Consider the following 26,713-nt stretch of genomic DNA (forward strand, 5'->3'; position numbering starts at 1 on the left):
GTAAATTTATTATTGGATAACAGTAAGGATGTAAGACGACTGAAAACGCTGCATGTATTGGATCTTGAAACTGTTGTGCGGTAAATATTGTTCTCTTCTCTAAGTGTTGTGTTGACCATTTATCCTTTTTTTGGTCTATTCATTGGGATGCTACTTAATAGATGCCTCTCTTTCACGTCATTATTTCTTTATACAATTTACTTATAGGTTCAATATTTGGGAAACTGATTGTCTGATTGTAAATAAAACAGTATAACAAATTCCATATTATTCCATATTTTTTGTACATGTACATAACTTACGTTGCTGTTAGATATCATAATTTTGAACTCTATAGAAATAAACAAAATTCATTTGTTGCGTAGAATTTATTTTCTTAAACTACTGCCTTGAAATTCCTCTGTCGAGTTGTCAACAGCCTCATAATTTGTTTTCATAAGTCCTTTAAAATTTTATATTCTTATTTTTTTTTATAACATCAACATTGCAAAATAATTAATTCACTTGGCAACTTTATTTTTCTCTGATTATTTTTTAGGGATACCTCACTTCCTAGGATGGGCACAGAAGGAGAAGAAAGCTATTTACTTTAATATTAATTATTTCCTCTATACATCTAATGTAAGCGGTGAACTGAATGCAGGAATTATTTTCAAAGCTGACATCGACTGCATTTCGAGGCTTGAGATATCGGTATACAACTGGATATTTCACTCAATGAAGACAACAGAAAGTCAATCTCATCTATTTAGGCTTTACATGCTTTTCATTTGTGATATTAATTATGCTCTTAACTGTGAAGACTACATCCCACCAATTTACAATAGTTATACAATAAAATTTTAATGATACACAATAATTTGTTGCTTTACACTATCTGTCCCTCTTTTTTATGACTGTAACGTAAGTAAATGATCTAAGATATAAATGGCGAAATCAGTGTTGCTTTCTGTGAAAGAAATAATGATTATTATATAGACAGTCTCTGCGGAGAACCGAATGAAGGTGTCACTTTTAGCGATAAATATCACCTGTATTTAAATGGGCTTGCCATTCTGATATGTTACAGTATGGACTCAGGAATAGGAAAACAGGTTACCACTTCATTCATTTCCTCGGAAAGTCTGTCTTAGATTTATTATTCTTAGAAATGGCTGTGCCATTTCTGGAAGTGACTATACATCGTCAGATCGCTTACCCCAGTACGGTTATGGCGCTTAACATATGTACACATTGATTTTGCTACCTTTGGGAATGACTTGTGTCTTTTGCCTTTTCAGGTCACTTACAACTGTTCAGTTACGGCACGTAAATCCATAAAAGAAATTAAAAATTAAGTTCAGTTTTAATTCGGCCGTTAGCAGTACTTTTCGTTGAAATAGTTAATAGTACTGTGAAAATGCAAGGGTGCGAGATTGAGGCGCATACACGCCTGAAGCAAGGAAATGTATCAGATTGTTAGGAAAGTGTTCAAAAATGATAATAAATTACCTCGTGTCTCAACCAGCAAGTCCACAAAGGTGAACAACCATAGGACGTAAAATTAAAATTATTCTCTACTTTGTATATATATATATATATATATATTTACTTCATATTTTTATATTTTAATTTTTTTTATTAATAAGTCGTTGTAATAACAGTCTTTAATATATTTTTCCATTTTAAAAGATTATTCTGTTATATGTAAAATGGTGATACAGTATTGTTTAGTCCTGTCATCTATTATATTAATACGTTTGTGTTTAAATGTGTTTAAATCTAAATATTAAATGTTTATATTATTCCAATTAATATTTATTTCATTTCCATAAAAGTTATTTAAAAAATTTAATGTTTCTTGAAGGCTATTACAAATTATTCAGCCCGAATCGGTATTCAACAATGCACTTCTCTATCATTAATAATCAAGTAACTTTACCAAATAGCTAATTCCTGTTTTCTATGGACTGTTTTAAAACTTAATTTCTACTTTATTTTATAACCATTTTATATGTCGTGTTTTCCACGATCGATTTCTCTGGTATAACGAGCCAAATTCTCGTGCATTGTAATCTTTTTTAGTCGGTTATAACATTTCTTAACTCGTTACGATATAAGTTGCCTGATATATTGCCGCCGAAGAAATATGACTCAAGCAATGTAGGATTCTATAACAAAGATAAACTCTAGGTACCTTAAGTCCTTTCTCCATAATTACGTGAAGATATCCAACACAGGACAATAAACATAATTACAATAGTTTACTAGGGAATTGAATTTGAAGCAAGCTTCACCAAACTACATCACTGAGATTATTTCTCAGTTAAGTACATTCTTATTGAATGTACTTCAAATGAATAATAAATTCCTCAAAAACGTCCACCCTTCTGCCAAAATCACCATCAAAAAGTGTATGAAATAACCTTGACTGACGTGAAATTTAAATTCCTTTAGAAATTTTCGTAAACTTGCTCTGAGTATTTCCAGACTAAAAAAGGTTTTTTTGGTTGTCATTTGAGAGCTCTTACTATGCTCACGAAATAAATTGTTTGCTCCTAATCTGTAATCTGTTCTAGACCAGACTGACTGCGGAACGTTTGCAATACCCCCAATATTTCCAAATTTTAATTTGGCTTAAGCAAAAAAACGTTAAAGAGTCGGTAGTGAAGAATTAGAAAATCTAGCACGGACGGGTGCAATATCTTTTTTCGCCAACATTGAAAAGTAAAAACTGAAACTTAAAGTTTGAGTATACAGAAACTTTAAATTTCTGTATACTTAAACGCCTTTATTATATCAACACATGTACATAATTCAACTGGAAAATGACTGATTAGTAATTATATCAACTGATATATTGTTTTACATTAATTATATCAACTGCAAAACCAAGATTTCCTCTCTATTAACAGTGTTGCAGAATTTAAATCTACAAATCGTAGAAACTGATATTTGGCTCACCTAATTCTTTAAAATTAAAAGAATCGCAGAATAAAAAGAAATGAAAAGAGCGAATCAAACCAGTCAAGGGGCAGATAATCAAAATTCTATTCCTTTTTTGTTATTTTATAAACAATATATTTACCAGTATTGATGAATTAGCCAAAATATCCGACCTCTGAGTTGATACATCCAATATTAAAATATCGCCTGTATTTTTTGATTTGTATACAATTTCGGTATCTGAAAAAAAAGAGAGATTCCAATAAAATTAGGTATATTTACTGTATATATTAATGTATGATTAATCTGAATTAGTAATCCATTTTCTAATATTCTTTTTTGCTATTGAAACAATTATAAAAACAGAATTTAAGAAAAAGAACAATTTAAAAATGTGTTAGAAAATTTCAGTATTCAATCGTTTATCCTTGAAATAAAATGAACTACTAAGTCGTCCATGATTGGTTAAAAAATTCGAGAATCATTTACACAAATGGATAAATATAAAAAAACCAATTTATAATGTAGTAGATCACTTTTTTTGTTGATCTGAAGTTTGTATTACAATACTTATTTTTTAAAACTACATACATATTTAATTACAGGCGCGCGCACAAACAATTACTTTTATTTGCAATATAACTTTATTACATAATTAAAGATAATTTTTAATTTGATAAATGTTTTGACATCTGTTCTTATTAATATCTTATCAATAATTCTCTAATAAAGTTACATCTTAAATAAAAAATTAATTGTGTGTGTGTGTGTGTGTGTGTGTGTGTGTGTGTGTGTGTGTGTGTGTGTGTGTGTGTGTGTGTGTGTGTGTGTGTGTGTGTGTGTGTGTGTGTGTGTGTGTGTGTGTGTGTGTGTGTGTTACTTATGAGTTGTGAATAAATTAAATTACATCGGTAAAAGAAAACTGACAGATTGTGACGAAAAATATTATACTTTTATATACCGCAGTTCGTTGTATAACATTGTTTAACTTTTTTTGATAAAGAATCTGAAGGATTTAAGATAAAAACAAAGTGAAAGTATAAATAAGTAAACATGCCGATTTTTAATATCTTACTTTCACATTGATATTTCAAAAAATATATAAAATATTAAAGTATTTTTTTAATAGAAATTGATACTACTTTCTAAAAGTAAAAATCAGATTTTCTTTTTGTAAAAACTTAAAAAACAATCTCTGTGGATAAATGTTCGTGTTACAATGTAATTATTATTAGTTTTTTTCTACAAAATTTGTAAATTGAAAAATATACTATTTGACTTTAAGTAGACGAATATTTACTAACATTATTGTTAGCAGAATGGATTTTTATATTTAGGTCCTTAATAAAAATACAATTTTATGTCATCAAAAAATAACGATTTTAGATGAAAACTAATTCGACTGAAATCGTTTCGGATAAGTGAATTTTTTTCAGTACTTCAGATTTTACTAAATAACATATAATCGTAACTGTAGTAATAAATAATTACCGAGATATTAATCTAATGGATCATATATTGAAAAAACATCAGTTTGGAATTTTTAGATAATAAAACACGAGTTTTATTATTTTATGAAAATTTCGAATTAATCAAGAATACGGAATTTCAGTAGAGCATTTCAATCCGTTCTTGAAAAGTGCATTTCTGTTTAAAAAAAAAACATGAGAAGCTATAAATGTATAAAATGAAACTTTTTCGGACACACGTTTGTAAATCTATACAGAAATATAATAAATAATATTTTAACAACTTTCAAATTTATTCGTGATACAATATACCACAAAAAATAATTTGAAGAGGTTAACAGTATTACATTGTTACATAAAATAATAATTATATTATTAGTAATCTAATAATTTATGAAAAATTTTACGTAAGGAAATATTAGTAACAAAATTACATTTAAAAAAAAATAATTATGTACAGAAAATTTTCGTTTTAGGTGTAGGTTGACCTAGAGAATCGAGGTTCTAATACAAAATTATATCGAGGAGCCACAGTGACGTATAAATAACTCAATAACAGAAAACAAACACAACTATGGAGTTAATTTATCATAATATCACTTACTGAAAATTTAGAAATTGAAATAATACACGTTTGCAGTTAATATTTTTTTTATATTACTAAGTTTTGTGTTTGATCTATATCCAGTTCATTCAAAAACTGACTATAACTTAACGTGCAGATGATATAGAACGTGTAATATTTTTAAAAATATTCCCACCCGTTTTACTGAAAACCCCGTTGTATTTAAAAATTTTTTAAATATATATATATTGATTTTAAAATATTCAGAGATATTAATACAATTTAGGATAAATTAAATACTGAATGAAAATAACTTTTGAATTTTCTTTTGTTGATCACAAGCAGCGTGTTCCGGAACCTGCTGGTTTAAACTGTCTGATCCAGAAGTAACAGGGCCTAACCAGTGAATAGTTATAATATACAATAGCAAAGGTAAAAAAAGCTGAGACCAATTCAATTACTATTTAAAAATTTTACGCCATGTACTTATTTAATAAAAGCTGCTTAGCGCTTTAGAATAAAACAATTATTTTACAAAAATTCAATTTGCAAACATTGTACATTAATATAAAAACTAAATTTATAATCAAACTAAAATAGATTTACTGAAGTGCCATCTTTCAATTACTCAAACAGGAATCTATACAACAAGGGTTACAAGGTACAACAAGGTTACCGAAAATAAAATTAAAGGAAAAAGATTAAAAAATTTCCGAGTTCTATGTAGATCTATACAATTTTATTTCTTTAAAATAAATTATTTTCACATCAGATTAGCATCTTACAATCAGGCCAGAATTTAATTTAATTTAACCATTAATTGATAAATTCATTTTGCTTATAATTTTAAAGTAAATTTTAATTTTTCAATCAATTTTTTCGCAATTTTTAATAAAACTTCATAATTCTTGTTCAATAAATTTGTAAAACCAAAAACTAGATTATGCAGTTACATAATGTGATTAAAATACGGAATGATGAAAAAATATAATTGAAACGTAGGAATAAAAAAAGGAAGATTTATCAAAAGAAAGAGGGATTTACAAAGAAAAGGAAAAAATCAAAGGTTAATGCACGATTGTAACAACCGACCGTCAACCAGAAAATTCCTACTTAGCTGAGTAGACCGTGTTAAAAATTAATTATAAAAATACTGGCGAAAAATCCCTACAGTATAAGTAGTTACCAAGTTAGGACCACAGATTTATCAAGAAAATAAATCATTTTTATTAATGAAGAAGCATAAGAACAAAATCATATCATTTATGATTAACACTGTACCCACTGTTATTTTTAGAAGATATTTTTATATTTTGAGAAGTTATTTTTAGAAGAGTTTCGTATGTCGAAATAACAACTGGAATCTTATTTACAAAACAAGGTTTGATAATTTCAAACAATTTTAGTTTTTCGGTTTTGAGAAAATGGTGACTATTACTGCAATTTTTACCAAAAAAAACCAAGGTATGTTTTTACTCGACCTCCGATTTCCGGGGGAGGGGGGTATCACATTACTTAATGATACTAATTTACAATATTAGAATTAACAATAAACAAAAACAATTTATATTTATTTAATAGAACTGAACGTAAAGTGGGGGACATGAAAACAAACAGAAAAATACAACATCAATTTTCTGCCATAACTCGGCTATTTGTTAACCGATTTTAAAAAATCAAATGTCATTTTGTTCAAAATAAAAGGCCTAATATTTTAGTAATAACATACATTTAGATAAGACTTATATTTATGGAGATATAACGGGTTGAAAAATTAAAAATGGCCGTCATTTTGTAATTTGCGAATGTATTTAAGTCCTGATTTTTTGCTAAGAGTAAAATTTTATTACCAAGACGCTTACCAAATATTAATGTGATTCGTCTGTCCGAACTTGATATATAAATTTTTATAAAAGAATAACAAAATACCGGACGGGGGAGAACGAAGGAGAAATTGTCATTTTTCCTAAGGACATATTTTGTTTAGTTTTACAAGTAGCCCACCATTTTAGAAACACTCTGTATATACACGTTATTTAATATATTCATTAGTATATAATTATAATAAATATAATTTAAAATAAAAACTGGAAAACTCAATAATTTATTAAGATAAAGAGAAATCATTAATAAAAAAATTAGGCGGAAATGATACCTGGTTATTTTAATTGAACATTTTTTATTCCCTAATTTTATGTAAAAATTGTGTAAAAACTGGCTATTTTATATATTTTCGTGATACCCTTAAAATTTACATCATTAATACTGGAAAGACCCGTCCTCGATTACCTTGTCGCGTCTGTCAACTTAGACCTAAAATGGTATTGGGTGTATATTTATTAAACACACTAGAGTTACACAAAGACTAATTAAAAACACATTACTAGTAGACACGGTATGTATACCTTAGCCTTGACTTTAAGCTTTGTAATATGCCTAGTAACTTGGCTTGTGTGGGCTTTGTAGGCGTTTGGGGGAAAATTTAGGTAGAGGTAATACCGAGTATGACATAATATTCATCATATTTTCCCACAATTTGTGTGTGTGTGTTTGTATTTTATATACGTAAGTGCTTTAAATTTGCTAATTTATTTATTACTATATATCAACCAACTTATCTACACCATATATTATTCTATTAGTATTATCATAATATATGTCATTCGTGTGTAACCTAGATCTCACGTTAAAATAAATGGAAGGTAAAGTAGTATTTGATAATTTTATTTATATTTAATAATATATATATATATATAAATATTAATAAATTTATTCAAAATTATTATTCATGTAACTCCCCGCTTTTTATATTCCCGGCTGTTATATTAAAATAAGAGAAAGAATTTTTATCGATCAACTTGAATCCCTTGGATTTGTTTTAATTCTCAAGAACAGCTTATGCTACATCTAGGTTAAAAAATATTCAATATGTATGCATGTACGAATATAATAATTATACTGATATAGTTGTGTTGTGGAATGTTTGAATTATGACTGAATGAATGAGAGTGAGTGAGAGAGAGAGAGTGAGTACTGGCTCTAATTTAGACAGGATACTCTGGAACGGTATAACCTATTATAGGAAAATTTTTTTGTATTAGTGGATTGTTCTTAGGTAAAAATGGAAAAGTTTTGCAAAATTGGAAGAGAAAGTCGGAAGATAACAAGGAAAATCTATTATTTCGAAAGGTATTTATTAAATTCTTACTCGTTTTTTATGAAAATTATATTAAAATAGTAATCCCTTGCTCGCTCCGAATCTTTATTATTGCAAAGTTGTATATTTAAATGTTATATATTTTAAAAAATCGGCTAAAAATCTATTCCATTTGCAACACGGCTCACCCCCAACCCCATTGTGTTTCTCTTTCCTTTTCTGCCATAAGTAAAATGTGTGTTCAAAACCTATTTTCAGTCCACCCAGACGTTCTATTGGATGGATCGGGCTGATTTGTGGTTTTATTTTGCTCAGAATGGCCCGCAAATATGTCATCAAGCATCGACAGATCGTCACAGTGATTTTCCTGTAAATATTAACTAACGGAAAGTTCCTCAAATACAGAATGAATGAAAATTTTTTTGAGGATTTTTCAGAGGAACTTGAGGTATCTGTAGATCATTCCGAGCAGAATAAAAAAGAATCAGCCCGATCTGTCCAATAGATCGCCCACACGCATTGGAAATAGGTCTTCATCCCAATTTTTTTGATATATAAGATAAATTTAATTACAGTTAAGGAAAATTTTACTGTTTTCAGCCTATAAAAAATTATGCTAAGATATATATCTCTTACAACATATTTTATTATGATAGATTAATAAATATACTTCGATATGTGAAACCGTTAAATAATAATTAAAAAGCTTATAATTTCATGAATATTCCTCCACCATAAATTTTACATATATTAATTTTTCTAATTTTTTTTATTTTTCTGAAGATATCGATTTGGTTTCAATGGGAGTATTATTATGTTTGTTTTTTCTTTAAACAAAACTGTGGAGTTTTATTTTCTGCCTTTAAAACAGAATCAGAGAATATTATTTTTAAATTAATCTTTTTTCTCTAATAGGCCAAAGTTTTCTAATTTTAAATTTCTTAAATCTTTATTATTAAAAGAAAAATAATAAAAAATGATGCAACGATTTATAAAATTAGATTGTGTATAAAATAATTAATAATAATAATCGGTGCTAAGAAACCCTCATAATATATCTGCAAAACATAATTAAATTTGCTAAAGGTTAGTTTTTAAAACTTTTTTTGAGTTGTCTTCTACTTCTATGAGAAAGGTTGAATACTAATTCTATCCTACCATATTTAGTACCATATTTAGTAAAATACAATAATAAAAAAAACATTCAAGCCAACTTACTGAAATAGTAAAACGTCTGAAAAATGTTAGAATATAAATTTTGGAGTTTTGGGTTTATTATTCCTAATCTCAAGAAAAAGTTTAAAGATCTTTTTACCATTACAGTGAAACATTGGTGAAAAACTGAAAAAAGTTCAAATATTCTTTTAAAAAATATGCAAATAAAAATAATATTACTGGGTGTTTAAACATTTTTTTTTCAAAATTATTCAATCGTATTAGTCAATAAGATTTAAGGTAACATTATTTATTGGTAAGCTAAAAATACGTACGAGTTGGGTTGTCATGTCGTGTAACCCTCTTAGTGAATACAGCAGCAGCCTTTCATTATTTGCCTCCCCTACTTTTTCCGATTTTTTTTAACATTTAATGGAATTAAATCCTTAATAACAACCTAAAATTACTATTTTACGTTAACCGTCCTGAGATATAAATGCAACTCAGATGAGCATGCACTCGTACGAGCTTGTAACTACATCTTGTAACCCAGTACTCGAGATCTACATAAATCGAGAAATACTAAATGTATTTTTTAGTATTGTAAGAGTGGAGGTTTAGTTACCAATAACAATATTTTTTTGTTATAATTTTCTATAGCAGCAGATAAATAATTTAAAATATTTGTTTTGCCGGCCTCCGTGACGCTAGTGGTAGCGTCTCCGCCTTTTACCCGGAGGTCCTGGGGTTGAATCTCGGTCAAACATGCCATTTTTCATACGCTACAAATTTCCATTCGGGCTAAATGTTCATAGCTGTCGATGTTCAAAGATCTCATAAAAAAAGGAAAACATTTTCATAGTTCATGTCGGCAGCTGGAATTCAAACTAGCTCTAGAATTTTATGCGTATTTACAGCATTGATCTTACACAGGGCAAGGAGTTTTTAACTTCCTACAAAGATGAATATTATTTCATTTATGAACGTGTTTTATTAATTAAAATTAATTTTTCAACATTATTAGAATTAATTTATATGTTATTTGTTTGGAAATTTAAGGAAACAATAATTATAATTGCTTAATAATCGCAGTAAAAGAATATAATTATCAAATCCTGTCTAATAATATACGTATAATAATAATTACTGAACCTTCTTATTCAAATCTGTATTCCTCAGTTTACGTTAAATCGCTGTTCTATATAAGGAAATTAGTGTAAGTGCTATATAATGGCAGTAGAAATATATTTTTCTTTTAATAGTTAAAATTAGCAGTAATCATAGTTACGTTATCTAGAATACCAATCAATCAACTTTGTTAACTATTATACGAACCGTTTCCTCGTAAAAGCTAAATAATGCTAAAATTCTTAACTAGCTTGAATTTTTGTCAACGAAAGTTAATCAGTTTATAGGAGAACAAAAATTTTGGTCATAAGTGCTATAAACAAAGGTTTGTTAAAAGTTGCGTTTGGTTTATATGGACATAGACTTCCAATGTCGCCGCCCTCCGTGGCGCGAGTGGTAGCGTTTCGACCTTTCACCCGGGGGTCCCGGGTTCGAATCCCGGTCAGGCATGGCATTTTTCACACACGCTACAAATCATTCATCTCATCCTCTGTACAGTAATGCTTAACTGCGGCCCCGGAGGTTAAACAAAAAAACAAAACAAAAGACTTCCAAGGTCATTGCTCTCATCACATTGTTAAAAAAAAAAAAAAAAAATTGCCAGGTGTAAGGATGTATAGGGCCCTTTCATTTTAATAAAAAACAAAAAACACATTACATTGCATTTAAACAAAATGCACACATATAACACTTACAGTGTATAAAGGGCCCTAACATTTACATAAAACACAAAAATAGAACACATTAAAAGAAAATACACAAAAAAGGTCTTGACAAAACCATGTAAATTGAGAATTCTAGGTTCAAGTGTAATATATCTTCTCATAGATTATTCTCAGTCAAACATACTGACTTCGTCGAAGGCTTACTATAAAAGAGTTAGTAATCCGCTGACTCGTAGAAAATCATCTATTATTTTTTTATTTCCATTTTCTAAAACATCAGGATGGATTTTGTTAATCTCTGTCTCTTCCTGAGATTTTTCATATATTGTACATTCTTCCAGCAGATGCTTAACAGTAACTGATTGGTCACATAAAAGGCATGTTGATCTTTCTTCTCCGATTAGCAAATATGATTTTTTATTTGTATGTAAACGATTCTGAGTCTGGTCAACCCAATTTTTCCTGGTGAATCAGTTTCGCGTTGCTCTTCCATTTACATGGAGTAATTTTAACTTTATTCAATTTCGTATTAAATCTTCTCCATTCATTAATTCACGCCGTTCTGATAGTCACTATCAGAATCATGTCTATGTTCTCACAAAATGTTGCCATTCAGGCGGCTTCGTCTGCGCTTTTATTTCTAGAGATACCAACAAGCCCTGGAGTTCATACAAATACACATCGCAGCCCTGTTTGGTTTTATACATACAGAATGGATAGGATTATTTGCGATAAGGACATCCTCAATGGTCTTGTTCCGAAGAGCAGTTAGTGCGCTTAAAGAATCGGAATATATAAGCACTATCACTTCACTAAAATTAGAGTGTTTATATGTATGTGAGAGTTCTTCGCTTGCTGTAGAACAATGAACTCTGCGGAGTAAATACATGCCATAACAGGCAATTTTCAAGAATGACCTTCACCTTTAATGTCTTCTATAAAGCATCCATCAGAAGTTTTGTAGTTTATATGGGTAGGAAAGGCCCATATATTTGCTGCATATCTTAATAATATATTCTTTCTTCTATAATTTAATGGCACTATACCGCCTTCAAACATGAAACTAGTCACCGGGCTTGTACGAAAAGGCCCCTGAGAAATAACTGATTTCGTTATATACAGTCGCCGTCAAAAAGTAACAGCGAGCTTGGAGGGGCGATTATTACCCGAAATAAGTTGCATCATGTTTATGCTATTAAGAGATGGCTAATCATGGTGTTCCACTGTTTCTGAGAACAATAGTATAGCAGCGACATGCGGGCTGACCATCCAAGCTCGCCGTTACGTGGCGAGCTTAAAAGATAAACATTTAATAATGTTTGTCGGATATCAAGCCCTAAACAGTATTTAATTTTTAGTGGTTGATATCCTTCATTATTATTAATATATCTTTCTTCTAACACTCAAATCTTATATGTGACGTCTTCAAGAAAGAGATTTCTCTAATAATAAACCTAAAAAGGGTACATTATCTTTGTGCTGAATAGGATGGTCATCGATGATTAAAACAAGACTATAAGGAATTCTATTCGATGAGGAATTCTGTTTCTACAGAAGTATACACAGCATGTTTTCTCTAGTGAAAATTTGAATCCGACATTCTTTGCAACTTCCTTAAGGGCTTTTAATGCTCGTTGCAATTTATATTTCAACGTAACAAACATAACTGTATTGTTACTGGCATATACAATTGCCAGATCATCGACGTAAAATGCTTTTGCTGATTTCTCCTAAAATGACTAATATCAGATTATCGACTGCGACCGTAAACAAGATACCGCTCTAAGACGAGCTTGTTGATGGCATGAGCCAATCTTTTTTCTGACGAGTACTCATTATAAACCCGTAATTGGAAAGTACAGTCGTTCATTTAGTTGCTAAGTAATTTTATTTTAGCTGGTGTAGCCGAACGGATTAAGGCGACAGTTGCAAAGTAATACCGACAGATTGCTCCGAGTGCCCCATTAATGTAGTTGAAGCAATATTCCATGGCGCCAAGACATTTCAAAAGCCTTCTGCAGATCAAAGAAGACTCCGACACAGTTTCCTAGTGAGAGACTGTTGTATATAGTGCTTTCTAACTTGATCACTTGGTGAATAGTAGAATATAACTGTTAAAATCCAGCCTGATGCGAAGATAAAACACAATCTTTCACTAAAATCTGAACAATTTTATTATTTATCGTTTTAGGTAAATTCCATAAGAAAGCTACCTATTGTAATGGGTGCAATGATTCGACTTCCGTAAAATTTTGACATATCTTTGCGTTTCACATCCCCCAGAATTTTATTATTATTGCTATTATTTATTTTATTGCATTCATACTAAAACTGCAAATATTTACACAACTATTTCAATAAATAAATATTTTAGTAAAGAATCATAATTTCATATTTCGATCTGTTATAGTAAATAATAAATGGAATGCGTTGTGATATATTATAAATTTTAAAAATAATTATCGTAACAGTGATAAAGCTAAATTCAAAAATCCACTAAAAATTTTAAAAATAAGGACCTTTTCAATTCTTTTTTAAATATCGATCTCGAAATCGGAGCCAAATCTAAAATAATTATTGGCAACATAATAAGGCGATGAATTATTTAAATTCATACTATCATTAATTTTTATAAAATAAGTCCTGTCTTATTTGATAATAACACTTTATCTGATAGTAACACTATCATTGCGAACTAACTTAGTCTAACCTTTAGGCACTCCGTGTTAGTTACATATGAAGTCCGGAGCGTCCTCTGATCAAAGGGGTTACGTGTGATTCAGACCAACTTCCCCGTATTTATTTTCGGCCAATAAACTTTTACGAGTAATTCCATTTCTACCTAACTCCTGCATCTGAGTAGCGGTACTGATGTATTTAAATATGTAAATACGTAATATGTATATGTATACGTATATGTATGTAATTTAATATGTAAATTTTATACGTATTACATGTAATTTGGCAGTGTATTATTTTTCAGTGCCCTACCTTGTAAAAATAGCTTTTCTTCGTACAAGAACGTAATTCTTTTATTATAATAATAATAATGATCTAACAGCAGTGTAAATATATTTAAATAACTTGTATATCATAATTTCTTTTACCTATTTTATTGAAGCAGTACACTGAGCAATATTTTTACCAGCTTTCACCCTTTTAATAATCTAAATTCTCAATAAATAAATAAATATAAACACCAATTTTATAACAATTGATTATTTATATTTTCTTTTCATAAAACTATATTTAAGAAATATTTATTACAGGTAGCTCAAAAATAATTTTTTGATATTGAAGTTCTGTTATCATACCTCATGCCTTTCAATGCCAGCTATTTACCAGAATATATGGTATACAGTAATACCGTATTTCTTGGTACAGCTTTGTACACTCCCTTTTTTTCTTTTGTTTTCTGCTGGGATATTATTACTATCATATTATTGTTATTATAAAAATATTTTATAATAAAATGACAGTTAATTAAATCATATTTGGGAAAATTAAAAATAATATAAAATTCACTTATTTTATTGCGTTGTCCCTGCTAGTTTTTTTTTTTTGTACATGTAGGCCTTTTTTTGTATAACTCCTTAACTGATTTTTTTTTTTTTAATATGGTTGTGCTACTTCATCATTTAATCCCACTAAATTACCTGTAACAGAAGTTTGAATGAGATCTAAATTGACGTTTAAATCCATTACATTAATTTACTAGTTTCATACCGTTGTTATCAAACACTTGATGAAAAGTACTACATAAGAATAATAAAACCGAGACCTTTATTTAATTCATGTGTAACATTGTAAACTCGTAAACCACCAAGAATTGGGTCGTTGTTAAGCTCTCGTCGTGAACAGATGAGTGAATTTTCGCTCTGCGAATTAGTACTCGTTTTCGTTGTTTTTCTGTTTATGGTTTTTGTTTTCGTTAATCAGTGTTATTTTGTTGCGTTTTCTCCGTCGTTTTGTTGTATTTTTTGAGTTTATTTGAGTTTGCTATGTTTACGTTGTTGTGTTTAATGTTCGTCGTTTTGCGTATTTTTTGCACTTTTATAAGTGTTTTTGCTTAGTTCCGTGGCGTCAACTAACGTATTCGTTGTTAATTTGTTCTTTTTTTATTTGTTTTAAACTGTTTTTGGTGTTTTATATTTATAAAACCTTTCTAAGAAAGGTTTTTATAAATAAGGTTGTTAATTCTTGTTGTCTGGAAACCATCTGTGTTTATTTCGTTTAGAACTCTGTTTACAATCGGCTTACAGAAGTCGTTATTAAGTCGGCTTTTACGAAAATAGTTTTATTTAAATTATTTTTTACAACAGCTGTTGGAGTAGAGAAATTTTTAATATTTTTTTCCCTCCATCAGGGTTGTTGTTTACATTCGCACTGGATTTTTCAAGTGTGGTGTTTTATGAATCTAATAACCTATTTTTACGGTTATTGTTTCTTGATTTATTAATTTATTTTGTTCTTGCTTTATATTAACTTGCGACTGATATATGGCTGATTCAGGTAGATCTGGGGACGAGGTCCCGATCGATGAGGAGAGTTTTTCTCCAGTTGCGGGTCAGAGATCAAGCAAATGGGGGAACATCGAAGATCACCAATTAAGAAGTTATGTCCGTTAGTTGTAGTGGTGACAGCACTGAAGAGATGCTTGTAGAAGAGATTCGACGTGCAAGTTGCGTACTTTCCAAAAATAAGGTGAAGAAGACAGGAGGGAATTCGGTTCGGCACCAGAAGAAGGTTGTCGGCTCATCTATAGGGAGCATGAAATAGATTTCCCTTCTCTTCCGGCAGGGTCGGGTAGCAATCACGATGATGGGCAGAGGCAGAAACCATGCAGGAAAGCGTCGACTAAGTGGTTATTCTCCGGCCTGTGAAGCGAAGTCCAGGGTTCCTTATATTCGGCTGAGCAAGCCTCCGACTTGAAGAGATTCGAGTCGTTAGCGGACGTTTCCGGTATGGAGGAAGAAGGACCTGCAGAACAACGGTGTGTGGAAGGTATGAAACAGACTTTTACGAAACAGAAGTGTTTTGTACACAATATGAGGCTTCTCTTTCTTAGTGTGAGGGAGCTGATTTTGTTGGTTCGACAGCACTCGAATACTAAGCTTGAAATTATAGAATGCTCCGCGATATGGACAGAAGTGTTCGTATGTTGGAATATGTTGGAAATTTTGAAGAAGTTCCGGACCGATTAGAAGATGGATCTCAGGAGCGAAAACCGGTTCCGCTAAGTACGGAAGACAAGGCTACCCAGATGTACTACGTTGTCTCCGACATAGCATCTCAGACTCCGGTCGGGGGATTGGGAGTAGTCACGACTTCGTCACTGGAGGAGCTTCGGTGGGCGGTGGAAAATGGAGTCGCGATGTTGACCTTGAGCGGCTGGATTTTAGGGGCTGGCCCGAAGACATCTTTCAGTCCTCCACTCTTGTGGAGGTACTGACGGATTGGACGAGGTAGTTGGATCCGCTGGGTTGTTGACATGGCGGCTGGAATTAAGCATTCCCAGCATATGACGGTACGCCGGAAAGCTTTTATATCTTAGGGACTTAGCTGCTACTGGTAAAGTAAAAACTGGCCAGATTCTCATTTTGCAGTCGAATACTCGGGACCTTTCCGAGGAGGATAGAAGCATGGTTGCGCTCGGTCGGACCGATTACGCTCTGATCGTTAACTCATCAGCAGGCTCCGTGGGGTGGCCTTTGCTATCTGCAGGATAGATCTGCGAGTGTTGGAGAATGGACAGGATCGACCAGTGTGCTTTTGTGGTTCGCAAGGGCAGATCGGGCAAACTTTACGACGGTCTGTGGAGTATATGCGCAGACGGATAGGAAAGCAACTTCTCGTCCCTTTGATAAGGGCGTCGGCACCATCGATGCCTGCAAGCAAGAAGCGACCCGCGGATCCGCCGACTATCACAGTTGTAGTTAAGGCGGAGGGACAGACCTTCGCAGATCTTCTTCATTCAGTGAAGGGGGTGGTTTCACCGGTGGAAACTGAGGTTCTGTCCGTCCGGCAGGGCTAAGGGGAGAATCTTCACCTCCGGGTTCGGACGGATAGTGGTGCGGCCGATTAACTGAGCAAGGAATTCCCTGAAAAGGTACCACGGCTCTAGTAAAGATGGTAGGAGGGTCCACGTCCTGGTAAAGAACGTGGATACCCTCACGTCATAGGCCGAGTTTATTGGAGACCTTCGCAAAACAGTAGGTAAGTCGGTTACTATTGACTTTTTATCAATGCAGCCGGCTTACAGCTCCACACAGGTGATCACGTTGGCAGTGCCGCCCATCCTAGTGGACAACTATTATCTGATGGCCGCGTCCGCAATGATTGAGTGACCTGTCGAGTGATGCGGCGTGCATCCGATAAACTTTCCTTTAGGTGTTGGAATTCAAGCTACAGGACCAAGTTTTGTCCCGGAGTAGATAGGAGTAGCCACTGTTTTACGTGCGTTGAAGCCAGCCATTTACCCAGTTACGTAAGGAATGCAAACAGGAACCTAGATGCTCGTCCTGCAAGCCACACGGTCATTCGCCCGGAGGTAAGACGGCTTCTTCTGCATCTGGAACTGTGTCTTAATAGGAACGCCATGATATCTTTGAGGGACAGCCTTACTCGGTGGGAGCATCGAGAGAGTGGGAAGCTTCGTTCTTCCACCTACGATGATTGGGTGGGGACTCCCTTAAGATGCCATTGGAGGGAGTAAATAAGACCGTAGTCCCGGCGGGGGATTCCTCTGGGGGTTCCACATTAGAGGAAAGGCATCAAGACCGAAGTCCAGGTGGGGAGTTCCCAAAAGGGAACTCCTCACTTGAGTCATGGTCTCGGTATTTTTGGAGCAAAAAGATCGAGTCCCAGCTACTTGGGCGGGATCTTGTGTCCTTTTCGAGGTAGTTTCAGGGCATCCCCGGATCTGAGGCTATGCTTACTTGCGAATCGGACTCTGGGAGGCGGGGAAACAAAAGATAGCAAAAAAACCCACCAAGAATCGTTTTCACATTTACAGTATCTTATTTTTCTTCTTTTTTTTTGTGTGAAGTAAAAGTAATCTCGCTTCTCCGAATTTGTCTCCAAAGTTTTTGAAATGATATGTATAAAATATTTATATGTATAAAATAAAAGAGTAAGTTTGGAAACAATCCATAATTTAAAGAATGTTGCACACAATCTTTTTTTTATATTTGAAGAAAAAAACAGCAAAACGTTGTTATTGCATTTTTAAACATTTTCAAGCTAATTTCATGGTTAAGTGAGTTTTGCAATTAATTAATAAATTTTATAAAAAAATTGTTTATCATTTTATTTAGAAGTAATGAGATATTATTGATGTTAGTAACAACGAATACGTTTCCTTGTATGTATAAACGCGCGTTGTAGGTACTTTTCATGAATTTACCAACATGAATTTGACTATTGTAAGTAAATAAATGTTCATGGAACTTTATTAGTCGCGTTATATATTCGACGATAAGTTTTCCATTTAATAAATCGCTTTATAATTATGGTAATTAGTATGTAATCTTACTTTATTCCCCAATTATTCCTTTATTCGTTTTTCTGTTAATTATTTTAGTTGTGTTCTACCATCATATTTTTTTTTACAAAAAAAGCTAGTTTATGCCTTTGTGAAATATACAAAAAATAGTTTAAAATTAAACCAGTTAGTAATAAATAAGTAATGAATTTATTTAATGCTCTCAGGATGTATTCATTCATCGAAGACGAATTCATTCTTTTACTTATTATAGCTTTAATAATTAATTCTAATTTATGAAAATTGACTTACTTTTTCACACACGCACATAATCATTTCGGGTACACATAAGCTAGGAAACTCGTCCTAGCGACTTGAATAATGATACACAATTATTTATTCAATATATCTAAATATAATTAATTTAAAAAAAATATTTTATTAAAGAATTAATTAATTTTATTAAATAAATTTAGTAGCTGCCGATTAAAACAGAATTTCTTTTAAAAAGCAAATAATACTAACCTTGAAATAATCATGTAAATGTCCTCCAAATAAAAAAAGCTGCTTTATTTCACCTTCAAAAGCTAAACTGCTCTTGCCTGAATCATATTTAATCATATTCTTAAATAATGTTTTATATATATATATATATATATATATATGTGTGTGTGTGTGTATGTGTGTGTTCAGAATCAGGAGATTTCACCCTAAAAAAATTACAAACCGACTGAATATTTTTTTGTAATTAAATATATATAATTAATTACAAAAGCTATTCATTTATATAATATATATATATATATATATATATATATATATATAAAATGTTGTGTTCCAAAAAGAATCATCTGATTTGAATTGTTTATATTTTGAAAAATATTGAGTATAAAAACTTAAGATAAATTTCGTATTGAAAGTTTATTATGAAATTTTTTACTTACAAAGTCAAAGGTGCTTAATATGCCCCCATTGGGTTGCACGGAATACGTCTACACGGTAGACGAATTCGTTCTACACCTTAGCAAACGTTTCTCTGTTCACTGCTGCCACAGCTACTGTTATGAGATTCAGCAGTTCGACTACTGTAGCTGGAAGAGGAGGCGCACAGACGGACTCTTTTACAACCCCCTTCCCCACCCCCACAGTAAAAATCACACACAGTGAGGTCTGGCGATTTTGGAGGCCAGTGATGTAAAGATAAATCGTTAGGCCGTACGGTCGATCCATCACTGAGGAATCCTATCGTTCAAAAATTCTCGAACGTACAGACTCCAGCGAGGTGGTGTTTTGTCCTGCTGGAAAATGAAATCTTCCGAATCGGCCTCTAACTGAACAAAAACCAGTTTTCAAGAATATTGAAATACGCTGTTTCCGTAACAGAGTTCTCTAAAAAAAAGGTACTTATACCTTTTCCTGAGAAATTGCACAAAAAAAACACTAACTTTGGGAGAGTCTCTCATGCTGTACAAATTCATGTGGCTTCTCCGTACCCCATATTCTAACATTGTGGCGATTTACCTTCCCACTTAAATGAAGAGTAGCCTCATCAATAAACAGTACGCGTGTTATAAAATTATCACCTTCTGCTACCTTGTTAAGTACGAATTCACAAAACTCCACACGTCGTTGTTTTCATCTTCATAAAGAACTTGCAGTAACTGAATCCTATACGGTATCATAAGCAAACTTCGACTCAGAACACGGCAGATAGACATTCTGGGAATTTTTAGTTCTCTACCGACACGGCGAGTCGTGATATATATAGAGCTTACACTATTTCCAATAGTAGGTATGTAAAGACTACATTTGGACTTTTTTTAAAACAAATATTAAAAATGTAATAAGATATATAAAAACTGGGATGGTAAGGCGAAAAAGGAAAAAAATGTTTACACAAGAAAGATTGTTAATAAATATAGTTATACTGATTCTGACGATACAGCATCTCAAAAACATGGCAAGATTTTTTTTATTCTATTTTATCCGTTAAATTTTGTTTTCTAAATAATTAATAATATATAATTTTATTTTCGTTAAATTGTGACTGCCTTTTCTTTAAAACATATTTCAATAAACTTGAAATGTCGGCTCTAACACTAGAGCCCTTAATAATGCATAATGGTTTTAAGTTTCAGGAAAAAAGAATAATTGGTTTCATGAAAATTAAATTTTTTTTTAATTTCTGCGTAAAATCTCTATTTTATGTTTCTTGAACCATTTTTATTTATTTACTTTTTTTTTTTGTTTACCACATATGATTCTCTTTTAATTTTTTTCTTTCTCCATTTATAACTAATATAAATATCTAATATACTAATATAAAATAAATCAGAATCAGAATCAGTTTATATTAAAAATATTTTTAATATAAACTGATTCTGTTTAAATTCATTAAAGTTAAATACAATAGGATAAAGTAGAAAAAAAATTCCTTACTATTGGCCTACTCGGAAAATATTCCTCTTTATCATTCCCAGAAAATTTTTTATCTATAATGCTTGCGGAGCCAAGACACTCAAATACTTAGAACGCTCAAATTTCGTTATATATACTGTCTAACGTAATCAGCTTGAAGTCGACTCAGTGTCGAACTCTCAGATTAAGAAACGGGGTCACCTTGTTATGTGCGAAACAAAATCTTTCACACGTAGGCCAAATCTGCATAATTGACTCAAATAAATAATATGTCAAATGTCTATCGTATAGTGGGTCATAAACGCACAAATTAACAGGATTGCATTCCTCAATCCCACCTGTAATCTTAAGGAAATTGAAGACAATCTGCAATAGAAATCTTTAAGTGGATATTAAGGAATTACATTTAAAGAATTAAGTAATGCATTTAATGAATTAAGTGGAAATCTTTAAGGAACATTGATAAATAGCCTACCTTTTATATTAATGCGACTCTTTCTTTTCTTCATTTATAATTTGCCTCAATTTTTAACTGTACAGAACTGTGCAGAAACAAAATTTAAGGTAAATTAAAATAAGCTATTTTTCTAATTTTTAAATGACTTGTAGCGTGTGTGAAAATGCCATGCCTGACCGGGATTCGAACCCGGGACCTCCGGATGAAAGACCGAGACGCTACCACTCACGCCACGAAGGCCGGCCAAAAATAAAAATAAAGCTATTTATATTAATTTTATAATACTCGTAATTTTGCTGATATTTTCACGATTATATCGACTAAGTGATATGTGAGTAAATATTTTTATTTTGTTATATCCTTCGCAAAATATTATTATCGAATAATATCAATATCTATCTTATAGTTAGTTATGTACATAAGCCCGTACGTTATGAAAAAGGATAAGGGACAAAAATATATTAATAATATTAATAAATTAAACATACTCTAATTATTTTCTGTATATACAATATAATACAACACGATAACGCATTTTTTTCTACTCGTTCATGAAAGTCGATAATGATTTAATTTTTTTAATTTTTATGTTTACAAACATCAACCGGCTGACGCCAGTGATAACAATAGGATGATCATGTAATCAGTGAGGATAAAAGTAAAGATGGCTGAAAGGTTTTAAACAAAGTTTTTAAATCCGTTTACGTTTTATTATAGAATTTGATTCGGCCTGCCGTTACAAAATTTAAAAATTTAAATTAATATAAATAATGGAGGATTGCCATAATATAACAGAAATTACTGTAATTTTTACAAACTCAGTATTTGTAACAAATTTGAATATATACAGCACTGGTAACAAAACCTGAATAACATTTCAATTTCACGGACTTGGTGTCCTTCTTCGATCAGACGTGTTTATACGGCCACAACGACACCGAAATATAGAAATACAATCTTCATTTTATACAGCTCGTCTCAAAGTGTATTTAGAAGGTCTGGATGGAAGCATATATAATAAAGACTAAAAAGAGGCTTTTTAATAACCAAGAAAAATTTCATCGCTTCCAAACGGTAATGTCAAACGATCATTGATCACTTATTTCTTTACTTCAAATCCGTTTTAAACATTGCTAAGCCTAATTATTAAAAGGAAAAATTAGCATACGAATAGGTAGACAATGGTAAATAATTGTAATTCTGGATGAAGGAGACGCACGGTAAGGGTTCGGTCTCTGAAGGATGTTGAGATTTCACTAGCAGACAGTGTTAAAGGAGCAGTTTTGATTTTTTAAGCCGAATGCTTCATTGTATATGATTGATTATTGATGATTCATAAAAACTAATAATAATAAAAAATTATAAAAATAAAAAACAACTAAAAGTCAAAATAAAATAAGGAAGTAGGACGAAGTACCTAATGATTACTGCCGTAGTGAATAATCAGTTGAACATTACTGTTTTTATTGTAAATTATACTTGCAAGTGGTTGTAATTAGCCCGTGGTAGTTTTTCTTTCATTCGTTATTTTAAAACATTATAAATTTACCTGCATATTTTTTAAAGCAACATAGTAAGTAACCTAAGTTAAATAGATACAGAGAAAAATTTTTGTCCCGCTAAGTCCCTTTGATAATACTAATCATGTACTATAAGTTTTGATTTTCTATAATTACCATTTCTGAATCCGGAGTAACAGTACAAGGTGAAAAGATAAAGATGCTACGATTTGCTGATGATATAGTAATTCTAGCTGAAAGTAAAAAGCATTTAGAAGAAAGATGGACGAAGCAGGAGCGATATAAAATGCCAAATACCACAGGCAAAACGAGCTTTCGGTAAGAAATATAATTTTTTGCATCAAAAATTAATTTCAATATCAGGAAAATATTTTTGGAAGTATATGTTTGGAACGTCGCTTTATATGGAAGTGAAACTTGGACGATCGGAGTACCTGGGAAGAAAAGATTAGAAGCTTTTGAATGTAGTGCTATAGTAGAATGTTAAAAATCAAATGGGCGGATAAAGCGACAAATGAAGAGGAGTTGCGGCAAATCGATGAAGAAAGAAGCACTTGGAAAAATATAGTTAAAAGAAGAGACAGACTTACAGGCCACATATTAAGACATCATGGAATAGTCGCTTTAATATTAGAGGGTCAGGTAGAAGGAAAAAATTGTGCAGGAAGACAAAGTTTGGAATATGTAAAACAGATTTTTAGGGATGTAGGATGTAGGGGGTATACCGAAATGAAACGACTAGCACTAAATAGGGAATCTTGGAAAGCTGCATCAAACCAGTCAAATGACTGAAGACAAAAAAAAAGAAGCATTTCTGATAACTTTATTACTTATAATCATGATGATTATTACAATTTTATTTACTAAAGTATGTAATAAATATCGTTTCACTCTCCATAAAAAAAGGATGGTGCGTGGATTGTGTGATGTACATGCTCACATTTTTATTTTAGCTGCTATTGACGCAGAGCGGACCAGTGGTGGTGCGCCGGGCGACTGCGGGCAGCGCACGAATGATTCATTCGTTCGAACGATTTATACTTCTTGATATCAACGATTTATCTAAAATTATATTTGTGTTTTTGGGATAAAAAGGAAAACACTGGGGTTAGAGCTATATTAAAAAATCACAAGTCAAGAAATAACTAAAAATGTTCAGGATTTTGAAGCTTTCGTTGTAAAAGTTTTTGTTGTTAGTTCGTTAAATTCATGAAAGTTATTTAGTTACAATTCGCAAAAACATTTAACAAAATCATGTGTAATAAAACATAAACCATGTAACATTTTCGCAGCAGGCCGTGTGCCTGTCTTTTTTCTAGTGTATTTTATAATCAAGGCTATATTTTTGTTTTCTTTTTAAACTTACGTATTTTCTATTTTTTTAATCGTATTTTTTTTATTTAATCGTGGTGGCCTTCAATTAACTATTGTTATTTACATTACTATTTCAATTAATCTATGATTAAAACGTTAATATTGTGGTAAAAAAATTTAAAAATTGAGGTAAGAATAATAAATACATCAACAAATAGTGCATAAACGAAAAAAAAACCTTTGGGCACGCCGGAAGGCGGAGGTAGATTTCACCGGTGCGAAGTAGGGGATATAAAAATTTCCACCTTAAAGTTAAGAAAAACTTCAAATTTGCTCAATACGACCACGGTTGCATGTGAAAAAATTTCACATGTTTAGCATATGGCAAGCCCAATCTTACAATTCCAGCAACATTTTGGTCATTGCTGTAAAAGTTAGTCATATCAAAAATTATTTCAGACAAAACTTTTAGGTATTAAAAGACTAACGACCACCTTAAACCGATTCGATACTATGCCTATTAAAGTACATATGAATTTTTTGTCTTCGAAACCCCATTTTTTCCACTCCCCTGGGTCAGCGGTTGGTTATATCAAACCCCTTTACTTAGATAAGTTTTAGGTCCTTATTCAAAGAATAGTAAGAACTTTAAACGAATTCAATATTTGACTTAATAAGAAAGTTATAGCGATATTCTGCTTTTTCTATTTTTTTTCTTTTTAGTTTTGGTCATCCCTTACTATAAGGGTTGGTCATATCAAAAATTATTTCAGAAAAAAGTTTTAGGTAATGTTTAGAGGACTAATGCTTACTTTAAACCGATTTTATACTGAGCCAATTAAGGGAGGTATGATTTTTTTTGTCTTTGAAATCCAATTTTTTCCACCCCCTGGACCAATGGTTGGTGATATCAAAAAACTTTACTTAGATAAGTTTTAACCCTTTTCCAAAGAATAGTAAGAATTTTAAACGAATTCTATATTTTCTCAATAAAAAAGTTAAAGTAATATTTTTTTTTACAAAAAGCCACCGGATGGCTTAAATAAACCACCATGGTCCGAGTTTTGGTCGTTAACGAACTCGGCCTAGATTATGGGTCGAGTTATGGTAGTCGAATCATGATACCCATTACAATAAATATCTTTCTTATGAAATCTAGCTAAAAGCTTACGTTAATGAAAGCATAAATATAATCAAGTACAATATTTTATAACATCCAATAATTGTAATGTAAAAAATATTCTTATAAAACGTGATTAGATTATAATAAATAAATATATAATCATATTTATTAAAGAAAGAAAATTTACATAAATCATGTTTTAGTACTGGAAAGATATTATTACCACTAATAAAAGATTTTAATATTTCAAAAAATATAAAAATAATACGATAATTCAACCAGATTTTAGACATAATAAAATCATAATAATTTTTGTATCAATATTTTACATTCAATCCATAGACACAATAGTATTTCAAATACTAGCGACAATTTACTAGTATGTCAAAAATATAAATTCTACTCATGCTTTAAATATGTGTAATTAAATATATAACTGTAAAATGTATAATGTTGATTACAAGAAATATAGTTTTGAATTCAACTTTTACGCTTGGTGTACGTTGCAGTTTCATGGATCAGCCATTCTTGATGGTACACTCGCTTCTAAAAAGACAGAATGTGTAAAGTGTATAGTGATATTTCACAGTTTAACAATGATTTCGTTAGAAAGAAAGATATTTTATCCCTTAATACTAAACGTATTATAATTTTTGACCATCTAAACATAAGAAGAAGCTTTGAAAATGTTGTGTATTCATTCATAAATTAAAGGGTTGTTTATTCATATATGATGTGAAAGTTTCGACTGAGGCTCGGTTAAGTGATTATGAAGTTAAGTAAGAGAGATTTAATTCATTTTTATCTCATTATCAAATTCATGAGTCTGGAATGTCATCTATGCATTGGTTCTCTTCCTAAGCAAGATGGAGTGACTACTAATTTTGTCAAAATAATCACTAAATACATTTCAATTCCTTTTACTCGTATTTTTAATTGCAGTTCATCTCAAATATTTTTCAAAATGTTTTAAAGATAAAAAAGATAATTCTAATACTTTAGGAAGATGATATGTCGGTTACTAGTGTTATTGTCCTTGATTAATTTATTTTTTAATTCTGAGAAGATAGAAGATAGAAGGTACAATTATTAAGTAATTTGGAGTCAAATAGTTAGACCGGTTTAGAAGCATCACTGATAACATCAATATATTATTTGAGACAACTGAATTCATTACAGATAAAGCCTACGATAACAAAAAAGTAATTACAATATTTCTAGATCTCGCGAAGACATTTCTAGATCGTTATTAATAAAAGAAAAATGATATTACTATGGAATTAAAGGCGCTACGTTATATTGGTTAACGAGTTATTTAACCAATTGGGTTCAAT

The 26,713-nt window shown here is 31.2% G+C and overlaps 1 protein-coding gene and 1 long non-coding RNA gene across 2 annotated transcripts in view; one reads left to right on the plus strand and one right to left on the minus strand.

Annotated features, from left to right (window-relative positions):
* LOC142319276 (uncharacterized) overlaps nucleotides 1-780 on the plus strand; it is a 228,890-nt gene extending 228,110 nt beyond the window's left edge. Inside the window, exon 3 of the long non-coding RNA XR_012755161.1 lies at nucleotides 539-780. This is a non-coding gene — a long non-coding RNA (uncharacterized LOC142319276). The remainder of the gene's footprint in view (nucleotides 1-538) is intronic.
* Nucleotides 1-26,713, minus strand: part of LOC142319275 (venom dipeptidyl peptidase 4-like) — a 159,226-nt gene that overhangs the window by 110,358 nt on the left and 22,155 nt on the right. The window contains exon 2 of the mRNA XM_075356375.1: nucleotides 3,068-3,165. Within this exon, the coding sequence (XP_075212490.1) occupies nucleotides 3,068-3,165 (98 nt within the window). The remainder of the gene's footprint in view (nucleotides 1-3,067; nucleotides 3,166-26,713) is intronic.

This window comes from Lycorma delicatula, chromosome 2, assembly GCF_047948215.1.
Source record: "Lycorma delicatula isolate Av1 chromosome 2, ASM4794821v1, whole genome shotgun sequence".
Taxonomy (NCBI): domain Eukaryota; kingdom Metazoa; phylum Arthropoda; class Insecta; order Hemiptera; family Fulgoridae; genus Lycorma; species Lycorma delicatula.